This window comes from Nycticebus coucang, chromosome 3 (genome assembly GCF_027406575.1).
Source record: "Nycticebus coucang isolate mNycCou1 chromosome 3, mNycCou1.pri, whole genome shotgun sequence".
NCBI lineage: Eukaryota > Metazoa > Chordata > Mammalia > Primates > Lorisidae > Nycticebus > Nycticebus coucang.
Window position 1 is genome coordinate 74,241,961 of NC_069782.1, and position 18,543 is coordinate 74,260,503.

At 37.4% G+C, this 18,543-nt stretch overlaps 1 protein-coding gene across 2 annotated transcripts in view; it reads left to right on the forward strand.

Annotated features, from left to right (window-relative positions):
- Nucleotides 1-18,113, forward strand: part of CSGALNACT2 (chondroitin sulfate N-acetylgalactosaminyltransferase 2) — a 65,145-nt gene extending 47,032 nt beyond the window's left edge. The window contains exon 8 of one of the 2 annotated variants that reach the window (XM_053585432.1): nt 13,857-18,111. In XM_053585432.1, the coding sequence (XP_053441407.1) occupies nt 13,857-14,149 (293 nt within the window). In that variant the 3' untranslated portion in view covers nt 14,150-18,111. Of the gene's footprint in view, nt 1-13,856 lie in introns of both variants that reach the window. The other variant, XM_053585435.1, reaches the window with a different exon arrangement.
- The last annotated feature ends 430 nt before the right edge of the window (nt 18,114-18,543 follow it).

Consider the following 18,543-nt stretch of genomic DNA (forward strand, 5'->3'; position numbering starts at 1 on the left):
TTCCTACCAACCCCTTTTACTCTCAAACCTAGGCATCCAAAATTAATCTACCTCCTACAGATTTACCTTTTTTGGCATTTAATATAAACTGAATTATATAATACAGGGTCTTTTATGACTGTTTCTTTCACGGTGTTTAATATAAACTGAATTATAAGATACATGGTCTTTTATGACTGTTTCTTTCACTCAACATGTTTTCAAGCTTCATCCATGTTGGAGCATGTATCAGGTACTTCATTCCATTTTGTAGCTAAAAAGTGTTTCATTGTATGGTTATACCACATTCTGCTTATCTGTTTGCCAGTTTATAGACATTTGAGTTGTTTCTACTTTTTGGCTATTATGAATAATGCTGATGACCTAGACTTTGAATTCTTTTGGCTATACATATATACCTAGGAGAATTGCTGGATTATATTGTAACCCTATGTCTGACCTTTTGAGGAATTGCCACACTATTCTCCAAAGTGGCTACATCATTTTCTATTCCCACCAACAGTGTATGAGAGTTCCAGTTTCTCTACATCCTCATTAATAAATGTTATTATCTGTCTTTATGTTTCTAGCCATTGTAGTGGAGTGAAGTGGTATCTGATTGTAGTTTTGATTGTCATTTCCCTGATGAGTAATGATGTTGAGCTACTTTTCATGTGTTTATTGGCCATTTGTGTATCTTCTTGGTAAAGATGTCTATTCAGATACTTTGCTCATTTTAATTGGATTATTGGAGTTTTGGAGGCTTGTTAGATATATTTACATTAATGTTTTTCATCACATTTGGAAAGTTTCAACCATTATAGTCATCCTTCACTATTCATAGAGGTTTGTATCCAGGATACCAAAATCCATGGATAATCAAGTCCTTACATGTACAAAATGGTTTAATATTTGCGTGTAACCTATGCACATTCTCCCAAATACTGATTTAAACCATCTCTAGATGAATTATAATGCCTTATACAATATAAATGCTATTTAAATAGTTGTTATACTATATTTTTTTAATTTGTATTATTTTTATTGTTTTTTTTTCTTTTTCCTTTTTTGGGTTTCCCCACACATACATATTATTGATCCATGGTTGAATCTGCAGAAGTGGAACCCATGGACACAGAGGCCAATTGTTTTTCTTTGAATATTTTTTCTGCTTTTTTTTTTTTTTTTTTGTTGGGGATTCAATGAGGGTACAATAAGCCAGTTTACACTGATTGCAATTGTTAGGTAAAGTCCCTCCTGCAATCATGTCTTGCCCCCATAAAGTGTGACACACACCAAGGCCCCACCCCCTCCCTCCGTCCCTCTTTCTGCTTCCCCCTCCATAACCTTAATTGTCATTAATTGTCCTCATATCAAAATTGAGTACATAGGATTCATGCTTCTCCATTCTTGTGATGCTTTACTAAGAATAATGTCTTCCACTTCCATCCAGGTTAATACGAAGGATGTAAAGTCTCCATTTTTTTTAATAGCTGAATAGTATTCCATGGTGTACATATACCACAGCTTGTTAATCCATTCCTGGGTTGGTGGGCATTTAGGCTGTTTCCACATTTTGGCGATTGTAAATTGAGCTGCAAGAAACAGTCTAGTACAAGTGTCCTTATGATAAAAGGATTTTTTTCCTTCTGGGTAGATGCCCAGTAATGGGATTGCAGGATCAAATGGGAGGTCTAGCTTGAGTGCTTTGAGGTTTCTCCATACTTCCTTCCAGAAAGGTTGTACTAGTTTGCAGTCCCACCAGCAGTGTAAAAGTGTTCCCTTCTCTCCACATCCACGCCAGCATCTGCAGTTTTGAGATTTTGTGATGTGGGCCATTCTCACTGGGGTTAGATGATATCTCAGGGTTGTTTTGATTTGCATTTCTCTAATATATAGAGATGATGAACATTTTTGCATGTGTTTGTTAGCCATTCCTCTGTCATCTTTAGAGAAGGTTCTATTCATGTCTCTTGCCCATTGATATATGAGATTGTTGGCTTTTTTCATGTGGATTGAGTTCTCTATAGATCCTAGTTATCAAGCTTTTGTCTGATTGAAAATATGCAAATATCCTTTCCCATTGTGTAGGTTGTCTCTTTGCTTTGGTTATTGTCTCCTTAGCTGTACAGAAGCTTTTCAGTTGAATGAAGTCCCATTTGTTTATTTTTGTTGTTGTTGCAATTGCCATGGCAGTCTTCTTCATGAAGTCTTTCCCCAGGCCAATATCTTCCAGTGTTTTTCCTATGCTTTCTTTGAGGATTTTTATTGTTTCTTGCCTTAAATTTAAGTCCTTTATCCATCTTGAATCAATTTTTGTGAGTGGGGAAAGGTGTGGGTCCAGTTTCAGTCTTTTACATGTAGACATCCAGTTCTCCCAACACCCATTTATTGAATAGGGAGTCTTTCCCCCAAGGTATGTTCTTATTTGGTTTATCGAAGATTAGGTGGTTGTAAGATGTTAGTTTCATTTCTTGGTTTTCAGTTCGATTCCAAGGGTCTATGTCTCTGCTTTTGTGCCAGTACCATGCTGTCTTGACCACTATGGCTTTGTAGTACAAACTAAAATCTGGTATGCTGATGCCCCCAGCTTTATTTTTTTATTTTTTTGTAGAGACAGAGTCTCACTTTATGGCCCTCAGTAGAGTGCCGTGGCCTCACACAGCTCACAGCAACCTCCAACTCCTGGGCTCAAGCGATTCTCTTGCCTCAGCCTCCCGAGTAGCTGGGCCCCCAGCTTTATTTTTATTACTAAGAACTGCCTTAGCTATACGGGGTTTTTGCCAGTTCCATACAAAACACAGAATCATTTTCTCCAAATCTTGAAAATACCATGTTGGTATTTTGATAGGAATGGCATTGAATCAGTAGATTGCTTTGGGAAGTATAGACATTTTAACAATGTTGATTCTTCCCATCCATGAGCATGGTATGTTCTTCCATTTATTAATATCCTCTGCTATTTCCTTTCTGAGGATTTCATAGTTTTCTTTATAGAGGTCCTTCACCTCCTTCGTTAGGTATATTCCTAGGTATTTCATTTTCTTTGAAACGATGGTGAAGGGAGTTGTGTCCTTAATTAGCTTCTCATCTTGACTGTTATTTGTGTACACAAAGGCTACTGACTTGTGGACATTGATTTTATATCCTGAAACATTACTGTATTTTTTGATGACTTCTAGGAGTCTTGTGGTTGAGTCTTTGGGGTTCTCTAAGTATAAGATCATGTTGTCAGCAAAGAGGGAGAGTTTGACCTCCTCTGCTCCCATTTGGATTCCCTTTATTTCCTTGTCTTGCCTACTTGTATTGGCTAGAACTTCCAGCACTATGTTGAATAGTAAAGGTGACAGAGGACAACCTTGTCTGGTTCCAGTTCTAAGAGGAAAAGCTTTGAGTTTTACTCCATTCAGTAAAATATTGGCTGTGGGTTTGTCATAGATAGCTTCAATCAGTTTTAGAAATGTGCCACCTATGCCTATACTCTTCAGTGTTCTAATTAGAAAAGGATGCTGGATTTTATCAAATGCTTTTTCTGCATCTATTGAGAGGATCATGTGATCTTTATTTTTGCCTCTGTTAATATGGTGGATAACGTTTATGGACTTGCGTATGTTAAACCAGCCTTGCATCCCTAGGATGAAGCCTACTTGATCATGATGAATGACTTTTTTGATGATAAGCTGTAATCTGTTGGCTAGGATTTTGTTGAGAATTTTTGCATCTATATTCATGAGTGAGATTGGTCTGAAATTCTCCTTTTTGTTTGGGTCTTTTCCTGGTTTTGGTATCAGGGTGATGTTTGCTTCATAGAATGTGTTGGGGAAGATTCCTTCTTCCTCAATTTTTTGGAATAATTTCTGCAGTACAGGAATAAGCTCTTCCTTGAAGGTTTGATAGAATTCTGGTGTGAAGCCATCTGGACCAGGGCATTTTTTGGTTGGAAGCTTTTTTATTGTTTCTTTGATCTCAGTGCTTGAAATTGGTCTGTTCAGGAGCTCTATTTCTTCCTGGCTAGGTCTAGGGAGAGGGTGTGATTCCAAATATTGATCCATTTCCTTCACATTGTCAAATTTCTGGGCATAGAGTTTCTGGTAGTATTCAGAGATGATCCCTTGTATCTCTGCGGGGTCAGTTGTTATTTCCCCTTTATCATTTCTGATTGAGTTTACTAGAGATTTTACTTTTCTATTCCTCGTTAGTCTGGCCAATGGTTTATCTATTTTATTTATTTTTTTAAAAAACCAGCTCCTTGTTTCATTAATTTTCTGAATGATTCTTTTGTTTTCAATTTCATTGATCTCTGATTTGATTTTGGATATTTCTTTTCTTCTACTGAGTTTAGGCTTAGATTGTTCTTCTTTTTCCAATTCCATAAGATGGCTTGTGAGATTGTCGATGTGCTCTCTTTCTGTTTTTTGAACGTAGGCATCTAAAGCGATGAATTTCCCTCTCAAAACTGCTTTTGCAGTATCCCACAGGTTTTGGTAGCTTGTGTCTTCATTGTTGTTATGCTCAAGGAAGTTACTGATTTCCTGTTTTATTTCTTCCTGCACCCATCTGTTATTCAACAGAAGATTGTTTAATTTCCATGCCTTTGTGTGGGGTGGAGCGTTTTTGTTAGAGTTGAGTTCCACCTTTAGTGCCTTATGGTCTGAGAAGATACAAGGTAAAATTTCAATTCTTTTGATTCTGTTGATATTTGTTTTGTGTCCCAGGATATGATCAATTTTGGAGAATGTTCCATGGGGTGATGAGAAGAATGTATATTCTTTATCTTTGGGATGGAGTGTTCTACATGCGTCTATCAAGCACAGTTGTTCTAGGGTCTCATTTAAATCTCTGATATCTTTGTTTAATTTCTGTTTAGAGGATCTGTCCAGCTCTGTAAGAGGAATTTTAAAGTCCCCTGTTATTATGGTATTATCAGATATCATATTGCTCAGACTGAGTAAGGTCTGTTTCAAGAATCTGGGAGCATTTAAATTGGGTCATAAATATTTAGAATTGAAACATCTTCTTGTTGTATTTTTCCCCTGACCAATATAAAGTGACCGTCTTTGTCTTTTTTGACTTTAGTTGCTTTAAATCCACATGTATCTGAAAATAAGATCACAATTCCTCTTTTCTTCTGAATTCCATTTGCGTGAAAAATTGTCTTCCAACCCTTGACTCAGAGCTTTAATTTGTCTTTCGAAGCCAGGTGTGTTTCTTGCAGACAGCAAATGGATGGCTTGTGTTTTTTAATCCAGTCAGCCAGTCTATGTCTCTTCAGTGGGGAATTCAAGCCATTAACATTTATTGAGATAATTGATAAGTGTGGTAGTATTCTATTCGTCTTATTTGGTGAGAGTCCATTGCTTAGTTTTATCTTTTGCATCAGTGTGGAGGTTAGGTTCTGTCCTTTAATTTCTGAGTTCTTACTTTGCTGCTGATCCATTGTGGTGGTCAGTGTGCAGAACAGGTTGAAGTATTTCCTGTAGAGCTGGTCTTGTTGTGGCAAATTTCCTCAATGTTTGTATATCCGTAAATGATTTGATTTCTCCATCAATTTTGAAGCTTAGCTTAGCAGGGTACAGAATTCTGGGCTGGAAATTGTTCTGTTTAAGTAGATTAAAGGTAGATGACCATTGTCTTCTTGCTTGCAAAGTTTCATTAGAGAAGTCTGTGGTCACTCTGATGGATTTGCCCCTGTAGGTCAACTGGCACTTACTCCTGGCAGCTTGCAGAATCTTTTCTTTTGTCTTGACTTTGGACAGGTTCATCACAATATGTCTTGGAGAAGCTCGGTTAGAGTTGAGGCCATCTGGGGTCCGATAGCCCTCTGAAAGCAGTGTGTCAGAATCTTTGGTGATATTTGGAAAATTTTCTTTTATAATATTCTCTAGTATGGCTTCCATTCCTCTGGGGCATTCTTCTTCCCCTTCTGGGATTCCTATAAGTCATATGTTGGAACGCTTCATAAAGTCCCATAATTCTGACAGTGAACGTTCTGCTTTCTCTCTCTTCTTTTCTGCCTCTTTTACTATCTGAGTTATCTCAAGAACTTTGTCTTCTACCTCTGAAATTCTTTCTTCTGCATGGTCTAACCTGATGCTGATACTTCCCATTGCATCTTTAAGTTCCCTAAATGACTGTTTCAGTTCCTTCAGCTCTGCTATATCCTTTTTATATTCTTCATATCATTCATCTCTTATTTGATTCTGCTTTTGGATTTCCTTTTGGTTATTTTCCACTTTATTAGCCATTTCCTTCATTGTTTCCATCATTTCTTTCATTGTTTTCAACATATGTATTCTAAATTCCCTTTCTGTCATTCCTAACATTTCTTTATAGGTGGAATCCTCTGCAGTAGCTACCTCATGGTCCCTTGACGGGGTTGTTCTGGACTGGTTCTTCATGTTGCCTGGAGTTTTCTGCTGATTCTTCCTCATGAGTGATTTCTTTTATCTGTTTCCTTGCCCTAATTTTCCTTTCACTTCCTCTTGCTCTTTAAGTTCTCATGCCATTTTTCCACTGTTTTAGTCCTCCTCTTGGGGTCCAGAAGTCTCTCGCTGACTCCCTGTATCCTCACAGGGGTGATGGTAGGCAGATCCCACCAGCCAGAGATGCCTGGAGTCCTATCTCCCCAGACTCACGGTGCCCAGATGCAAGGAAGCTGTTACTCGGCCGCCATCTTGCTCCATATGGCTGCTTTTCAAGGGATGAATTATATTTCCAAATTTGAGGTTAGAAGACGTGAGTATTTTCAGTCCTGTGGAATGAGGGCTGAGACTTCGGTTCACCGCGTAAATATTCAGACTACCTCAGCCTCCCATGTAGCTGGGACCACAGGCACCTGCCACAACATCCAGCTCGTTTTTTCTATTTTTAGTAGAGACAGAGTCTCAATCTTGCTTGGGCTGATCTTGAAATCCTGAGCTCAGGTGATCTTAACTCTGATTTTTTAATACTTTTCAGAGATCTCAGGATTATTGACCATCCTGTGAATGGTAGGATAAATTATTGCAATTAAGTAGGTTAGTATTATTTGACAGGAGACATAATTTAGAAGTCGAACTCTTTATTACATAATTTTTTCCCATTTTTAAGAATTTGTTTTCTAGGGCGGCGCATGTGGCTCAAGGAGTAGGGCGCCGGTCCCATATGCCGGAGGTGGCGGGTTCAAACCTAGCCCCGGCCAAAAACCAAAAAAAATAATAATAATAATAATAATAAAAAATAAAAAGAATTTGTTTTCTAGTTCTTAAAAAAACTCCAAATGGTTTGTGTTCTCCGTGCTTCTTTAAAGTTAGTTGCTGAGCTTGTGTACCCAGTTTGAAGCAGTCTTCCCCCTACCTCTTTTGTCATGTCAGCACTCCAGTTAACCTTCTGCCCATGGGTCCACCAGAATTGTTCTAGGTGAGGTGAGGTTATAAATAACATCTATGCTGACAGGTCTACTTAGTTAATTTTAAGTTCTTAATTCAGTGGCATACATGCTTGGGAACAACTTCCTCAAGAAACTTTCTCTCTTGAGTTCTGTGATGGTACCTTCTCCAGAACTTCCTCCCTCATCTGGAGTCATTTTTCAGTCTTATTTGCTGATTTATCTTTCTCCACTTTTGTTTAATGTCTAAACTGTCATTTCTTAGTGTTTAGACCTAGCCCCTGTTTTCCCTCTAAACTTCTTCAATAATTTCATTCATTTCCCTGGCTATAAGTCATCTGTATACCAGTTCTCAAGTTTATATCTCCAGCTTGGTTCATTCCTTTGATTTCCCCTCTGGAAAGTTTTCTGTAACCCAGAAAACCTTGTGTCTCAAAGGATAGAAAGAAAATATAATAAAATATTACTGGTAGTAAGATTGTAGGTGATTTATATTTTCCTTTGACTTTCTATAAATTTTCTTTTTATTTATTTTATTGTTAAATCATAGCTGTGTACATTTCTGCAATTAAGGGGTACAATGTGCTGGTTTCATATACAATCTGAAATATTCTCATCAAACTGTTCAACATAGCCTTCATGGCATTTTCTTAGTTATTATATGTAGACATTTGTATTCTGCATTTAGTAGATTTCACCTGTACCCATTCTAAGATGCACCGTAGGTGTGGCCCCACCCATTACCCTCCCTCCACCCGGACTTCCCCCCTCCCATCCCCTCCCTTGGCCCTTTCTCCATATTCTTGTGCTATAGTTGGGTTATAGCCTTCATATAAAACTATAAATTAGCTTCATAGTAAGGCTGAGTACATTGGATACTTTTTCTTCCATTCTTGAGATACTTTGCTAAGAAGAATATGTTCCAGCTCCATCCAAGTAAGCATGAAAGAAGTAAAGTCTCTATCTTTCTTTAAGGCTGCATAATATTCCATGGTATACATGTACCACAATTTGCTAGTCCATTCGTGGGTTGATGGGCACTTGGGCTTCTTCCACGACTTAGCTATTACGAATTGGGCTGCAGTAAACATTCTTGTACAGATATCTTTGTTATATTATGATTTTTTTGCTCTTCTGGGTATATATCTAGTAAAAGAATCATAGGATCAAATGGCAGGTCTATTTTTGGGTCTCTAAGTATTCTCCAAACATCCTTCCAAAAGGAACATATTAGTGTGCATTCCCACCAGCAGTGTAGAAGTGTGCCTTTTTCTCCACATCCATGCCAACATCTCTGGTTTTGGGATTTTGTTATGTGGGCTACTCTTACTGGGGTTAGGTGATATCTCAAGTAGTTTTGGTCTGCATTTCTCTGATGATTAAGGATGATGAGCTTTTTTTCATGTGTCTATAGATTGTGCGTCTGTCTTCTTTAGAGAAGTTTCTCTTCAAGTCCTTTGCCCACCCTGAGATGGGATCACTTGTTTTTTTCTTGCTAATACGTTTGAGTTCTCTGTGGATTCTGGTTATTAAACCTTTATCGGAGATATAACCTGCAAATATTTTCTCCCATTCTGAGGGCTGTTTGCTTGCTTTACTTACTATGTTCTTGGCTGTGCAGAAGCTTTTTAGTTTGATCAGGTCCCAGTAGTGTATTTTTGATACTGCTTCAATTGCCTAGGGAGTCTTCCTCATAAAATATTCACCCAGGCCGATTCCTTCATGAGTTTTCCCTGCAATTTCTTCAAGTATTTTTATAGTTTCATGTCTTAAGTTTAAATCTTTTATCCAGTGAGAGTCTATCTTAATTAATGGTGAAAGGTGTGGGTCCACTTTCAGTCTTTTATAGATCACCAGCCAGTTCACCCAGCACCATTTGTTACATAGGGAATCTTTTCCCCACTGAATGTTTTCAATTGGCTTGTCAAAGATCAAATAACGGTAAGTAGCTGGATTCATCTCTTGGTTCTCTAATCTGTTCCAGACATCTACTTCTCTGGTTTTGTGCCAGTAACATGTTGTTTGGATCACTTTTTTGATTTATGGTATAGTCTCAAGTCTGGTAGCGTGATTCCTCCTGCTTTGTTTTTATTTCTAAGTAATGTTTTGGCTATTCAAGGTTTTTTCTGATTCCATATAAAACGAAGTATTATTTTTTCAAGATCTTAAAAACATGACAATGGAGCTTTGATAGGAATTGCATTAAAATTATATATTGCTTTGGGTAGTATAGACATTTTAACGAGCATGTTATGTTTTTCCATTTGTTAACATCTTCAGCTGCTTCTTTCGTTAAAGTTTCATAGTTCTCTTTATAGAGATCTTTCACGTCCTTTGTTAGATAAACTCCCAAATATTTCATCTTCTTTGGCACTGCTGTGAAAGGAATAGAGTCCTTGACTGTTTTTTTCGGCTTGGCTATTGTTGGTATATATAAAGGCTACGGATTTATGGGTGTTGATTTTGTAGCCTGAGACATTGCTATATTCCTTGATCACTTCTAAAAGTTTTGTAGTAGAATCCCTGGTGTTTTCCAGATATACGATCATGTCATCTGCGAAGAGTGAAAGTTTGATCTCTTCTGACCCTATGTGGATACCTTTGATCGTCTTTTCTTCCCTAATTGCAATGGCTAAAACTTCCATTACAATGTTAAAGAGCAATGGAGACAATGGGCAATCTTGCCTGGTTCCTAATCTAAGTGGAAATGATTTCAGTTTAACTCCATTCAATATGATATTGGCTGTGGGTTTGCTGTAGATGGCCTCTATTAGTTTAAGAAATGTCCCTTCTATACCAATTTTCTTAAGTGCTCAGATCATGAAGGGATGCTGTATATTATCAAAAGCTTTTTCTGCATCAATTGAAAGAATCATATGGTCCTTATTTTTTAGTTCGTTTATGTGCTGAATTACATTTATAGATTTACATATATTGAACCAGCCTTGAGAGCCTAGTATAAATCCCACTTGGTTTTGATGTGTTGTTGGATTCTGTTTGTTAGGATCTTATTGAATATTTTTGCATCAATATTCATTAGTGATATGGTCTATAATTTTCTTTTCTTGTTAGGTCTTTTCCTGGTTTAGGGATCAAGGTGATGTTTGCTTCATAGAATGTGTTGGGTAGTATTCCTCTTTTTCTATATTTTGGAAGAGGTTTAGTAATACAGGTACTAGTTCTTCTTTAAAGGTTTGGTAGAATTCTGACGTAAAGCCATCTGGTCCTGGGCTTTTCTGTTTCGGGAGATTTTGTATAGGTGATGCTATTTCAGAACTTGATATAGACCTGTTGAACATTTCCACTTCATTCTGGCTAAGTCTTGGCAGGTGGCGTACTTCCAAGTATTGGTCAATTTCTTTCAGATTTTCATATTTCTGAGAGTAAAGTTTCTTATATATTCGTTAAGGATTTTTTGAATTTCTGAGGGGTCTGTTGTTATTTCATCATTACCATTTCTGATTGATAAAATTAGAGATTTTACTCTTTTTTTCCTGGTTAGGTTGGTCAAAAGTTTATCTATTTTATTGATCTTTTCAAAAAACCACCTTTTGGATTTATTGATCTGTTGTATAATTCTTTTGTTTTTAATTTCATTTCATTCTGCCCTGATTTTGGTTATGTCTTCTTCTTCTGCTGGGTTTGGGGTTGGAATGTTCTTCCTTCTCCAGTTGCTTGAGATGTCCCATTAAGTTATTAACTTCCTCTCTTTCCATTTTCTTGAGGAAGGCTTGCAGTGCTATAAATTTCCCTCTTAGGACTGCTTTTGCAGTATCCCAGAGGTTCTGATAATTCGTGTCTTGATTGTTGTTTTGTTCCAAAAATTTGGTGATTTCCTTCTTATTCTCGTCTATAACCCATCTATCCTTCAGCATAAGGTTGTTTAGCTTCCATGTTTTTATATGGGTATGCAGGTTCCTGTTATTGAGTTCAACATTTATTCCATGATGGTCTGAAAAGATGCAAGGAATAATTTCTATTTTTTTAAATTTGCTGAGGTTAGATTTGTGGCCTGGAGTATGTTCTATGGGCTGATGAGAAGAATGTGTGTTCAGTTTTGTTGGGATGAAATGTTCTGTAGCTGTCTGTTAAGTCCGTATGTTGAATGGTTAAGTTTAAATCTAAGATTTCTTTGCTTAGCTTCTTTTTGGAGGATCTATCCAGCACTGCTACAGGGGTATTAAAATCTCCAACTACCATGGAACTGGAGGAAATCAAGTTGCTCATCTCTGTTAGAGTTTCACTTATAAATTGAGGTGCATTCTGGTTGGGCGCATAAATATTAATAATTGAAATATCATCATATTGAGTATTACCTTTAACAAATATGAAGTGTCCATCCTTATCCTTCCTTATTTTGGTTGGTTTAAAGCCTATTGCATCTGCGAATAGGATTGCAATGCCTGCTTTTTTCTGTTTTCCATTTGCCTGGAGTGTAGATGACTATCCCTTCACCTTGAGTCTATATTTGTCTTTTAATGTAAGATGTGATTCTTGTATGCAGCAGATACTGGCTTGAGTTTTGTATCCAGTCAGCCAACCTGTACCTCTTTAGAGGACAATTTAAACCATTCACATTAATTGAGAATATTGATAAGCCTTTCGAGAGTCCGGTGAACATTTTTAATCCTTTTGCGACTGTGGAAGTTGGAATTTGATTAAAATTTTCTGGGTGGGTTTGCTTTTGTGGTGGAGGATTATGCTGGTCTTTATGGAGGATAGGTCTGAGGATATCCTGGAGAGCTGGTTTAGTTGTGGCAAATTTCTTCAACATGTGAATGTCATTGAAGTATTTAATTTTTCCATCATAAATGAAACTCAGTTTACCTGGGTACAGGATCCTGGGTTGAAAGTTGTTTTAGGAGATTAAAAGTGAATGACCATCCTCTTCTAGCTTGAAAGGTTTCAGCAGAGAGATCTGCAGTTATTCTAATATTCTTCCCCTTGTAGGTGATGGTTTTCTTTCGTCTGGCTGCTTTCTGAATTTTCTTCTTCATATTAACTTCAGTGAAATTGATTATGATGTGTCTCGGGATGTTTTATTCGGGTTGAGTTGTGCTGGAGTTCTGAAACTGTCAGCTATCTGAAATTCAGAATCTCTTGGCATGTCTGGAAAGTTCTCTTTCATAATCTCCTGGCGAAGAGACTCTGTGCCTTGTGAAGCCACTTTATCGCTTTTGGGGATCCCTATAAGACGAACATTGGTTTTCTTCAAATTATCCTAGAGCTCTCTGAGAGAGTGATCTGTTTTTGCCCTCCATTTCTCTTCCTCTCTGAGAGTTTGGGAGCGTTGGAAAGCTTTGTCTTCAATGTCAGAAATCCTTTCTTCTGCTTGCTCCATTCTGTTACTGAGGGATTCTGTTGTGTTTCTCAGATCTTTGAGGGATGCAACTTCTTGTCTCAATGTGTCAAAATCTTAGGTCGTTTGGTCTTTGAATTCGTTGAATTCTTGAGACATCTTTTGGGTTACTGCTTGGAATTCTAATTCGATTTTATTTTCTATCCAGATTCTGAATTTGATTTCTGACATCACAGCTATTTGTGCATGGGATCTTGTGCTGTGTCTGCCCCACTGATCCTTGAGGGAGTTGATCTACTCTGATTATTCATATTGCCAGAGTTTTTCCTTTGATTTTGTCTCATGATTGTTTTTCACTGTTGCCTCTGGCCATCCTCAGAGTTGGGGTGGTGTCTCTCCAAGATTAGACTACGGGGGGATCACTCTATTGTTGCTAGATCTTTGTAGGGAGTGACCCTGCGTAGCTCTTCTGGGGCTGCCCCAGCCAGGGAGTTCTGGTTGTGAGAGCAGCTCCGGAGTCTGACACCCCGATCCAGCAACATAGTAGGGGGTGGTGCCTGGCGCCCAGTGACTTTGGCACCGAGGGCCCAAAGATCCAGCAGTCTCTCGCAGGAGAAGGGCTCCGCAGAGAGTCAGGGATGGCTCCAGAGGGCACGTGGCTACCAGATTCTCTGGCCAGATGAGCAGGCCTGTGTGGAGGCAGGGAGGGTACAGGAGGGAGGACGCAGGGTTGCATGGCTCCCGGAGTTCCTGGTCAGAGCATGGGGATGCCCGGTCAGCAGGGTCCCGGGTCCGGCGCAGCTCTTACTGGGGCCTGGGTGGGCGCAGCTCTTACGGAGGTCTGGGAGGGTGCTGATCGCGGGTCCCAACGCAGCTCTTCCAGAGGTCCAGGAGAGTCCCAGTGCAGCTCTTCCAGAGGTGGGAGGGTGCCGATCACCTGACTTTCTATAAATTTTCTATAGATCTGTAAAGTTTATGAAGTGTTTTCAAATAATTAATCTCATTTTGATATTCTCAATGACTGAGCTTGATCTAGAGTCTAAATGTTGGCTTGGAACTGGACTTCAAACTAGGATGTTACTCCTTCACATCATGTGTCCTTGCGTTACATTATACCATGCCATCTCCTTTGAAGCAGAACATGTAAATCTTTATGATGTTTCTCTGTGCTCTACCTATTAGTTACTTATAATGCCAATTTTGATCCTGCAGGTGGATTTGACATGGAAGTAAAAGGTTGGGGTGGAGAAGATGTTCATCTTTATCGAAAATACTTACATGGTGACCTTATGGTAATTCGGACTCCGGTTCCTGGTCTTTTCCACCTATGGCATGAAAAGCGCTGTGCTGATGAGCTGACCCCTGAGCAGTACCGCATGTGCATCCAGTCCAAAGCAATGAATGAGGCCTCTCACTCCCACCTGGGAATGCTGGTCTTCAGGGAGGAAATAGAGACACACCTTCATAAACAGGCATACAGGACAAACAGTGAAGCTATTGGTTGATGTAATTGTTAACATGTTAACAGTCTGAACCACAAACCAGCACTGTTTATTTAGCCTTAATTCCAATTCCAGATGCAGTGCCTCTTTCAGAGAAGACATGTTTATTTTTCATGTTCTTGCTGACATTACTTTAGCGGTTCAACCTGATATGCAAAGAAAAAAACAAGTGTTTCAGCACAAAGCCTCTGTTTTGTCAGAATACTACACCAGCTTTTGTCCCAAAGGTTGTTTTGAGTTAATTTCTGCCTGGTGCCCATCCTCTGATTGCATGTGGGATTGCATGGTGTCCTCACTGTATCTGAGTGGAGAGATGGGATGTGCTGGGCTAACGGTGAGTCGGAAGCAGCACATTCCTACAGAGGGGATGGAGTATTATAGACGTAGTGTGTGGATAAGTATCTTCAACATCAACCACTGTCTCCCTGTTTGTTTTTTTAAAAAATTGTTTTACCCCACTTGATTTTTAAATGAAGAGCTTTGGTTGATAGCTTGAAAAATTCACTGAAATGGGGTAATTAAATGATACATCTGAAATCCTCCATCAGTCAAGAGAAGGCAGAAATCAAAACCCCTTAACTTAATGTTGCTTAGCCCCTAAATGTCTATTTTTGAGCAAATGGGTAATAATAGAAAATAGTTAGAATCAATGGCTTGTTTAAAAATACACTATGTTACTACATCATCATCATGTTCAAGATTAGCAGTCAAAGTTGCTATAGACTGTTTTGAACAAACAGAAAAAACATGAAGACATTTTTAACAGCATTTAATTATATTGACATACAGTTCAGTTGCTGTGTCTGGGAACATCAATTTATGTGAGCCAGCTACCTCAGGGCCTGCCTGTGGTGGTTCAGAATAGATGAGCATAACATGGTTTTTTCTTTTCTTTTTGTTTTGTTTGGTTTGGTTTTTTTGCTTTATATTTTCTCATTTAGCATTGATGCATATGTATTTATTATCATTTACTTTCTAATAGGTTAATATATGCTATATCTATATGTATATTAGTATAATACTTTGAGTTGAAAGAGTTTCACCTTCAAAAAATAATTTCAAGAGGTATACATAAGATCATTCTGATTTGAGAAAAGGGAAGGAGAGGAAAGTAGTCTGAGTAGAAATCTGAATTACAGAATATTTTAGAGAAATGTACATGTATTGCGTGCATGTATAATGTTGTTTTAATTAAGATGTAAGTTATATTAATAACACAAGGTGAATAAGAAATATTCAGGTAGGACTGTACTGTATTATTTATCAAACATGGATCTTTTACCATTAGGTCAATTGCTAGGTCCAGAAATTGGGTATAAGATGAAAGACATGCATAATTTTTCAATCTTTGGCTTTTAAAATGGGCTGATATTGAATTTTATTTGTATATAAACCCCTGAAAATTCACAGAAGAAAAATCATCACATTTTTTCATAGCAAATAATATCTGAAATGTTACAAATTTCTAGGTGCTACATGAATTCGATTTTACAATAACTCAACTAATTATTCTTACAAGTGTTAAAGTTGGGGTAGTGTTTAGGGATTTTATTTTTAAATATAAAATATTCTCTGCAAAATAATTCAGGCCATTGTCTTCTTTTATATACAATTATTTATTATGAAGACCAGTCAATTATTACAGTATTTAAAGTGAGAGAACTTTATTATTTGCAAAGGTAAGTTGCAACTTGTTTTTGAGAGAATCCATGCCACTTTTGCTCCTTTTTAAAAAAATAACTAGCTTTTAATTTAAAGATAGAAGCTAAGAAATGGAAACATTACTATGTTTTTTGACATTAAATGGTACCAATAAACTATTTTGTTACCAAAAGATAAAAGAAAATGTGATAATTTCACTATATTATAGAATATCATAAATACAGAAAAAGTATCTAACATGTAATTGTGTACTTTTTTTTCTTTCTTTTTTGAGTCAGAGTCTTGCTCTGTACCTAGCAGGTTAGAGTGCAGTACTGTCATCATAACTCATTGAAACTGCAGATGCCTATGCAAATGCCTTTGGTAACTGGGACTATAGGCATTGCCACACAATACCTGGCTAATTTTTCTATTTTTTACTAGAGAGGGGCTCTCTCTATTGCTCGGGCTGGTCTTAAACTTCTGAACTCAAGAGATCCTCCTGCCTTGGCCTCCCAAAGTGCCAGGATTACAGGTGTGAGCCAGTATACTGGGCTATAATTTGTACTTTAAAGAATAAAGCAAACATCAGCTGCCTAGATTACAATATGAGGTATTACCAATGACAGGTCCATATACCCTTTCTCCATCACATACCGTCAGTCTGTCCATAGTCGTCACTATCCGATTTTTGTGATAATTTTTACTTGCTTTTTGTCATAGTTTTCCCAGTGACTTATGTGTCTCTGCCCAATATTCTGTTTAGTTTTGGCTGTTTTTGAATTTATGTACATTATTATATCATGATATATTCTCTTTCATTTAGGGTTTCTGTTTTCTTTTTTCTTTTTTTTTTTTTTGAGGATCATCCATGTTAATCTCAAAATCAGTTCATTTTTATTACTGAATAATATTTCATTGTATTATGGGAAGAGAAAACTCCCCCTCATTTTAGGGTTTCAGCTGGGGCTAAGAATTAAACTGGCATAGGATAGATTAACAGGAGAAAAGCATAGAGATTTATTTAATGCAAATTTTATGTGGAACAGGAACCCTCTAAAAGAAAGACCCCAAAAAGCCTTTAGAGTCAGTTACTTCCACCCTGAATTGGATAAAGAATAGTAAACTGAAATGTTATTAAATTATGTGGGGAGGCTTAAAAAATAAACTTTTAACACAGTCTGGGCAATACTCTTTTGTTCTCATCTTCTCATAACTGAAAACAAGGATGTTGCCTCTCTAGTATAATGAGTATCTTCCACATGTTCTTAAGAAACAGCACAAAGGTGAAAATGATCTTTTTGTACTTGCTTTTGTGCTTGTTTTTCAGGTGTCTCTAACATAAATAGTCAATATGCCAAAATAGCATATTTTAACCCCTTCAGTGTGACTATACTTTGATATTTATTAACTCTATTGTTGGCAGATATTTGGGTTGTTTCCAGTTTTTTTGTTATTCTGTTATTGGTACTATTTGTTTGGAGCTTTTTGTTGTTTGCTTTTGCTATTACAAAGCAGTGTTGTCATGAACACCACTGTACATGTCTCTTGTAAGTGTGCTAGAATTTTTGCAGGAGTAAAAATGCTGAGCTAAAATGGTATGTTCATGTTTACCTTTCCAAGGAGGACCATCTTTTAGCACTGAGAGTTTCCTTTGCAGCCTTGGCAGTAATTAATTTTATCAGGCTTTTAATTCTTGCCAATTTAGTGGGCTTTAAGCAGGAATTATAGTTACAATTTGCATTTCTGGTCTTTTTGCCCATTTTTGCCAGTTCATAGGAATTCTTCACAAAATCTGGATGCCAATTTTTGTTGGTTAAATGTTTGCAGACATATTCTGCCAAGAATATGAATGTGGCTTCTTTTTCCCATTCTTGATGGTACTTTTTGGTGAATAAAAATTAACTTTAATGTGACTAATTTTTTTTATGATTTCTACCTTTAAAATAGAATTTAGTTTTTAGAGCAGTTTTAGATTCACAGCAAAATTGAACAGAAGGTACATTGAATTTCTCTGTACCCCTTGCCCACACATGTACAGTTTCCCCCATTATCAACATCCCCCACCACAGTAATAAACTTGTTACAGTTTGTTACAGTTGATGAACCTGCATTATCCCCTAAAGTTAATAGTTTACATTAGGGTTCACACTTGGTATTATACTTTCTATGGGTTTAGACAAATGTAAAATCACACGTATCCACCACTAAAGTGTCATACAGAATAGTTTACTGCTCTGAAAATCCTCTATGCTCTATTTCTCTCTCCCTTCCTCCAACCCCTGGCAACCACTGATCTTCTTATCAGGTCACATAGTTGGAATTATACAACGTGTAGGCTTTTCAGATTGGCCTCTTTCACTTAGTAAGTTTCTTCCGTATCTTTTTATGTCTTGATAGCTCATTTCTTTTGGCACTGAATAATAATCCATTGTCGAGATGTACCACAGTTTACCCATTTACCTATTGAAGAGCATTTTGATTGCTTCCAAGTTTGTACAGTTATGAGTAAAAACTACAGTGAACAACTATTTGCAGGTTTTTGTGCGGACATAAGTTTTCATCTCCTATGGGCAAATAACAAGGAGTGCAATTGCTAGATCATGTGGTAAGAGTATGTTATGTTTTGTAAGAAACTGCCGAATTGTCTTCCAAAGTGGCTATACTATATTGCATTCCCACCAGCGATGAATGAGAGTTCCTGTTGCTTCACATTCTCAACAGCATTTGGTGGTGTCAGTATTCTGGAATTTGCC